At 41.4% G+C, this 7,968-nt stretch overlaps 1 protein-coding gene across 1 annotated transcript; it reads left to right on the plus strand.

The window, feature by feature from the left end:
- The first annotated feature begins 3,349 nt into the window (after positions 1–3,349).
- LOC307015312 (general transcription factor II-I repeat domain-containing protein 2A-like) lies at positions 3,350–6,351 on the plus strand. Its single transcript, XM_079643822.1, has 2 exons — positions 3,350–5,397; positions 5,580–6,351. The coding sequence occupies exon 1, from the start codon at positions 3,489–3,491 to the stop codon at positions 5,391–5,393; it is 1,905 nt and encodes a 634-aa protein (XP_079499948.1). The 5' UTR covers positions 3,350–3,488; the 3' UTR covers positions 5,394–5,397; positions 5,580–6,351.
- The last annotated feature ends 1,617 nt before the right edge of the window (positions 6,352–7,968 follow it).

Below are 7,968 nucleotides of genomic sequence, written 5' to 3' on the forward strand. Positions count from 1 at the left end.
TCCATCTCAAAACAGAGAAGCTGACTCCAGTTGGCCTCAGGTCAGTATGAGGTAATTCACTGTAAATTATAAACTGTGCACATTGTGACTTGTCCACCTGCCCCAAAGTCTCCAAACTAGGCAGAGTTGATATGTTAAATGCACCAAATTCAAAGAAGTTAACTGTATGAATGTGGCAAATCTGTAAAAGGCAACAGTAAATTCAGCTTCTCCAAAGTAGGTCTGCACGGGTCGATGCAAGCATTGTATACTTAGTCTTTTCTTTTTTTTTAAATAAAAAAGGATGCTTTGAGGTTGAAATAGAATACAAGAATAGATAGATTATTGTTGATCTAAAGAGGAAACATATTAATAATTAATGTATGAATTTATTTGTACGATCATTCTAAAAGGTATTTGTAGTTAACTAGTTTTGAAGCCTTAATTTCCCTGTATATGGGATTGCTCCATAATCTCTGGTGAACACCACAGAGAAGCAGCTGGTAGGCGCTTTGTGGTTGTTGCCAAAGTTGCCAAACAATAACATTTTGCTTTGGGAACACACATTTTTCATTTTGAAACCATCAATATGGCTTGATTAATACCTTAATGAACTGTAGTACTTCTTGATTTTAATTATTGAAGGGGAAAATAACTTAAAGTCAAATTGTCACAGGTCCTTCTGGTTCACTGCTCATTATAACATTTCCTGATAATCTCACCTGTAACTGACCAAGTCCTCACCTCACAAACAATTCCCACAAAAGTGCATTGAGTTCATTGAGCATGTAGAAAATGCACAAATAATATAAAAATGGCACGCAGCATGAATTCAGTGCAGTACTGTATAGGAAGAATGTTCAGATACGCGACAGCAATAAGAGTGAGAGACGGGACAGAACAGGTTAGGAGCTTACATAAGGATAATAAAAAAAAAAAGCGAGTGACATTATAAATAAAAATAACAACACTGATGACAAGAATAGGATTAGCTTTTGTGGAGATTGGTGGTTAGAAGCTAATATGCACACCCATGCTAGCTTTCAGCTGAAGGTAGCATCAGCATGCTAACCTGCTAACAATGCCTATTTAACATGCTGATGTGTTAAAGAAGTGGATAAGGGGACTCTGGTGCGTATTCACTCCAATGACAATGTTTTACTTTATTACGCAGTCCAAAACGTATCTACATGTGGGTTCATCAGAGGCTTAGAAATAGAAATGATTGACAAATGTTTATACTTTATTAATGTAGCACCTTTTAGCAAATGAAATGCACTTAAAAGTGCTTTACAAGCAAAACATTAATCTCAAAATAGAACATTTTTACAAAAATAACGTACAAAAACAGAAAAGAAAATAGAAACATTAAGCTAAAACAGCTAAAAGCTGAAAAAAAGGCTGGTGGGAATGTGATAAATTACACATTTTATTTGGTCATAAAGTATTGGACATTTACAAATTGGACCTGATGATAATTCTCAAAGAAATATGAATGTACCAAACCATGTGTGTCACTATTAAAATGTACTTATATTAGAGTCATACACTTCCTGCAGTAAACCTATAAACAAAAGTCTGGATTAGTCGTCAAATATTTGGTCAGAAATAATCTGACCCAGCAATTATTTCAGGATTTTAAGACGGCCAATCAGACCTCATACACCCTGGGGGGCCTCTGGATACCTCCTGCATTACAGATCGTCCCTGTAGTTCCTTCAGTTGTCAGGAAATATATTTTAGAGCCCTTAACAAAGTGAGCTAACTCCACATTTGAAATGAGATACTTGAGGATGAGCTTGTTTCAGACACTTGAATGTCTACAATAGTTGGTTTAGAGTTGAGTTCATGATGTGATAAATAAGATCTTAAAGCAGATCAGACTGAATGTACTGACTCTAGTGGTGAGAAATATGAGGAGAAGAGGTGATGTATGGTGATGGAGTGAATACAGCTGAAGAAAACATCCATCTGATTTCTTTTCCGCTGACAGTGTCCCGGCCCTCTCAGAGGGGCTGCTGTGCGGGAACTCAATTCACACTTCATATGTTTTATGGATTGCTATAACTCCGAAACTGATACTGACTATCCTGACAGTGTATTTAGTTTCTCCCTGCAGCAGGAACACAGCCACCTTTATTTCAGCCCTGCATGCCTCCACAGCAGTGTGAGAGGACACAGATGAGAGTCCTGACCTTAATACGCCGGGCATCTCCAACCATGCAGTCTCACAAAGAAACATGTCATACGTTGGTCTACAGGGCAAAATTGATTTCTAAAGGCTAGTGTCCATGTCCATTGGATGTGTAGGATCTATAGTTTGATAGATATTACGAAGATTATTTCAGGTCTTGGCAGGAAAATGTGTGAATACTATTATGTCATGGTAGAGGTTGTTGTGTGAGGTTAGTTGTAAGCAATAATATTACATTTAAATTGATAAAACTTACTTTTATTGATTTTAACTAACCTCATACAGTTGACATAATACATTTAATTAAAGTCAACTTTTCAGCTTTTCTCAGTGTGGGTTTCCACCACCCTATGATCCAGCACAGTCCTCTTCCCTCGCTCATAAATCTTGGGCAAAGGATTATGGGTGAATTTGGTGGACAGTTTAGTCCTGCAGAGCCACTGACGGCCTTTGACTGGAGGGGCCTCCACAACATGTGTCTGGGGCCTGCATGCTAAACCTGAGCCTGAGGTTCCGGAGCCCCCCCCCCCCCCCCCCCCCCCCGCCCCTCCTCCGTGACATTCCCTGCCCTGGCGCTTGACGTGGTGTCAGCCCGGAGGCCGCGGTGGCTTCTCTCAGACAGTCAGATCCAGCTCTGACAGCCCGTCTGTGGGGAAGGCTGATCTAGACGCTGCTTTGACCCCCCGCCCCTGTATGTTGTTTACCTTCAGGTGTTGGCACCTGCTCAAAGAGAAGAAGGAGAAAAAAAACAGGGATGTCTGCTTCTTCTTTTCCCAGACAGGAATCAGAAATGCTTGCGTTGAAAACACCTCAGCCAGACCCTGGGGGGCTGCCCAGAACTGAGTGGAGCTTGACCATGGCTTAAGCAGGTTCTCCGGGCCAAACAGGCTTCTATTTATCTTTTACCTTCTCAAGAAAAAAGTTTCACTGTTGCTTTAAGGCTAACACATTTTAGTTCAGGGGCCACATAAAGCCCACTTTGATTTCACGTGGGCCGGACCAGTGAAATCATGGGATAATAACCTATAAATAACCACAACTCAAATGTTTAAACAATGTTATGTCTCAGTTTATCCTTTACACCAGGGGTCACCAAACTACGGCCCAGGGGCCGGATCCGGCCCGCCACCCCCCTTTGACCGGCCCCCACCCCCTCTGTCCCCCACTACTTGAACCGGCCCTATGAGGCAAGTCCCCAAAAGTCGTCATGGCTTATTTTTTTCAAATTGATTTTTGGAAAATAATAACATGTCTGCGTTTGGTATTTTGTTGATTTTGTTTCAGTTAAAAAAATTATATTTAGTTATAAAATAAAATGCACTATATTTGCCGAATTGTCGTCACCCGACATCTTGGAGATCAAGTGAGTGACAGACAACGCACGCGTAGAGAACTGTCAGTGTTCAGGACAGCAAAAATGGCTAACGTTAAACGAAAAGTTGATAGAGAGTGCAGAATTTTCAAAGAACAGTGGACCAACAACTATTTTTTTGTTCAGTATAAGGACCGTGCCGTTTGCATTATCTGTAAAGAGAGTGTGGCGGTTTTCAAGGAATATAATCTTCGTCGTCACCACGAAACCCGCCACAGTGACTTTGCTAGCTTGCGAGGGCAAGCAAGAGCAGACAGAATTCGCAGAATGAAAGGCGGACTGGCAGCACAACAACAAACATTAATTCGCCAAACCCAGGTAAACCACGCTGCTGTTCGAGCTAGCTTCAAGGTAGCTCACATACTAGCTACCCATGGGAAGCCCTTCACTGATGGGGACTTTGTTAAAAAATGCATCTTTGCTGTGGCCGAGGAGGTGTGTCCCGACAAGAGAGAGGCAGTCAACGGTGTGAGTCTCTCCGCGACTACTATGACCAGGCGAGTAGAAGAATTGGGGGACAACGTTTATGAGCAGCTGAACGAGAAAGCGTCACAATTCAAGTTTTATGCTTTGGCCATGGATGAGAGCAATGATGTGCAGGACACAGCACAACTGCTCATTTTTATTCGTGGGATTAGCGAAAGCTTTGAAGTGTCTGAGGAGCTGGCAGCACTAAAAAGCCTCAAAGGAACTACAACAGGAGAGGATATTTTTGTCCAAGTGTGCAAAACAATGGAAGAGTTGGGTCTAGACTGGTGTAAATTTGCCAGCATCACTACGGATGGCGCACCTAGTATGGTTGGCACGACAAGGGGGCTAGTAGGGCGCTTGAACAGCGAATTCGAGGAACGAGGTCTCACCCCCCCACTACAAGTCCACTGTCTGATTCACCAGCAAGCCCTATGCTGCAAAGTTTTGAAGTGGGCGTCTGTTATGAAGGTGGTTGTGCACTGTGTCAACTACATCCGAAAAAATGGTCTGAAACACAGACAGTTCCAGGCCTTCCTCTCCGAGCTTGAGTCTGCCTACGAGGATGTGCTGTACTACACAGAAATCCGGTGGTTAAGCCGAGGCAAAGTGTTGCGCCGTTTCTACGACCTGCTACCCGAAATCAACACCTTCCTGCAGTCTAAAGGTGAAACAGTACGAGAGCTGACCGAGCCAGAATGGAAATGGGACCTCGCATTTTTAACAGATGTGACTGAAATGTTGAACCACCTTAACGTGCAGCTCCAAGGCAAAGGGAAGCTAATCAGTGACCTGTATTCCCACATCAAAGCGTTCGAGGTCAAACTAGTGCTGCTTGTGAGACAGGTCGAAAAGCTGGACTTTACGCATCTCCCTGCCACCCAGAGCTACTGCGCTGAGAAACCACCTGTCCCGTTCCCAGTCGAAAAGTGCAAGGATGCACTGGAAATGCTGCAGGGGCAGTTCAGTGTGCGGTTCCGTGAGCTTCATGTCAACGGTAAAGCAATACGTTTGTTCCAGAACCCCTTTGCTGCCGACATAAATGATGCCCATCCCTCTCTTCAGTTTGAACTAGCCGAGTTGCAGAATTGTGATATCCTTAAAGATGCGTTCAAGCTTGACAGTCTCATTGAGTTCTATGCTTCGCTCCCAGGGGAAACCTACCCAAACATCAAACAGCATGCAATGAAGATGTCCACAGTTTTTGGCAGCACCTACATCTGTGAGCAAACCTTTTCCCGCATGAAGCAAACCAAGAATACAACAAGGAACAGACTCACAGATAAACACTTGCATCAGACCTTGAGACTGGCTACCACTAGACTGCAACCAGACATTGAACTTCTCATCAGCCAGAAGCAAACACACAGTTCACACTGATACGGTAAGCACACTGATTTTAACAATTACTGATTTTAATTGCTATAAATATGAAATGTGAAGGCTCTTCTTAATTTGCTACATATGTTGTAAAATTATGTCACAGAGAAAAGCAGACAGCAGCATGTCTTGCCATTTACTGAATATGGTGCTTCTTGTGTTCAATCCGTCATCCCTCCATGCCAGGGCTCCAGAAGGCACTCTGAAGTGAGGAGAGGAGATTGATGTTGCTGATCCCATCCCAAAGACAGCACAATTCATCAACAAGTACAAATCCAGCTCACCTACATATAGGCTACTGATTTTGATTGCCATTATTCTGTACTATTGTTGTGCTTTAGTTTTGAGCCTACACTGCTCATGTCCTTTTCACCTTGACCTAAAAAAAATGTTAACTGAACATGCTCACCTGGATAGGCATAAGAGTTGGCTAGTTCTATTAGCCTACTCATGTTATTATAATTTTGATGTTTTTTATTTATTTATTTATTTTATAGGCCTATTTATTTGACCTTTATTAAGTGCTGCACACAATTATTATTATTATTATTATTATTATTATTATTATTATTATTATTATTATCATCATCATCATCAGGCCTACCTATAATTTATAATTTTGAACTCACCTTTGCCAGTGTCAATCACCTCAACTAGGCAGATGTTTCTTACCTTGACAGCTTTGATGTTATTTTTATTAGAAAACAAATAAATGGAATATCTGTGGTATTTCAAATTAAAGCAAAGTGTGAAGACTCAATTGCTACTTTTGTAAACCACTAGTAAAGATGGTAAACAAATATGTGACAGGAATCAAGTGTTGATATAGTAGTGTGGAAGTAGTAGTGGGGATGGCTGTGCCGGGCTAGTAATCTCTTCTACACAATGAGCTGACTCGGCCCCGGCCCCCCATCACAGTCAGGAACAATAATGTGGCCCCCAGAGAAAAAAGTTTGGTGACCCCTGCTTTACACTGTGCATTAGAACTTACAGATCACAGTGTATCTCCAAAAATTTGGTCACAAGTATCTGGCACTGAACACATAGTTGTTAATGATATCAGGAATTATGTCTTGAATGTTGTTGTATTATTGTTATATTATTGTTGTATTGTTATAAGTGTCGGACCCCAGGAAGAGTAGCTTTTGTCAAGAGCAAAAGCTAATGGGGATCCTTAATAAACATAAACATAAACATATAGTGTTTACTCTAAGATGAAAACAATTTCTCGAGATCTAGAAATTATTCTACATTAATTTCCACATCCGTGTAGTAATCCTGACACACCACCACACAAACTCAAGTAGGAACTATTGAGGAAGAAGGTTCAGTTATCCCCCTGCCTTGTAAATATGTGACCTGCTCCATCGAAATCAGTTGCATTGACCCGAAGATACATTTTGAGTTGTATACACTGTTGGAAAGAGGAGATTCCTAGCTTTCTAATGATATCAGGATTGTTGTTGTACTCCAAATATCAAGCGAAATATGTCACATTATATAATGACTGTCACAGAGTCATCATTTTGAGAAAAAGGCCTTCAAAGTTTCCTCTTCTCTGGAATCCATCGATCTGATTGATTATTAGCGGAGCAAATTATCAAAATACTACGGAGGGAAGATATTTCATTTGGATTACTGGTCTGTGGGAAGCTCGCGAGTGTGTGTGTGTGTGTGTGTGTGTGTGTGTGTGTGTGTGTGTGTGTGTGTGTGTGTGTGTATGTGTTTGTTTCCCGGGGAAAACACTCGGCTGTTGTTATGCCTGCTGTGATGTGAAGTTACTCCGTTCTCCGCTTGTAATTATGCCGTTACAAGCTTCAAAGTTGTGTTTATCATCTGAATTTGCCGAAACAAGTTTCATATTCTGAAAGCCAAGACTTTGTTTAATTGAAATCAGATGAAAACAAACTGTAACGGACCCTGCCGTGTTATCTATGATCACTATACGCTTACATTCATAATTTCAGCCGGAGGGAGGGGGAGCGGCGCTGTGGAAGAGCAGAGTGGCGAGTGAGAGGCGAGCTGTCATCTTCCCTTTACAAGCTTAAAGAATGTATTTATCATGTGAGTTTGGAAATAAAAGTTTCATATTCTGAAAGCCAAGACTTTGTTTATTTAAAATCAAACAAAACACCCGAACCCCGAAAAACAATTTTTTTACGCATATCCAAGTTTATTTTGAAATGAGCCGTTGCGACTTCCGACTGATTTCGATAGAGCGGGTCACATATGTGTATACATACAAAATTAAGAAAGTTGTGAAAATTGCAGTTATAGTCTTCTCTATAATTATTTAGTGCAAATTCTATTAATTTAGACTTTACAAAGTCAGTCAACGGCCCAAATTGGACCCTCAGGAGGGCCGGTTTTGGCCCACGGGCCTTATGTTTGGCACCCCTGCTTCAAGGGATATAAAACTCCCATTTAAACTGAATTACAAACGTATGCCTTTTCAATGTAATGATTGGCTTTAAAGGTCCCATGTCATGCTTTCCGGTTATTACCCATCCCCTTGTGTGTTATGTAGCTTGTTCTGCATGTAAACGGTCTGCAGAGTCACAAACCCTCAAAGTAC

This window comes from Notothenia rossii (genome assembly GCF_949606895.1).
Source record: "Notothenia rossii genome assembly, chromosome: 8".
Lineage (NCBI taxonomy): Eukaryota > Metazoa > Chordata > Actinopteri > Perciformes > Nototheniidae > Notothenia > Notothenia rossii.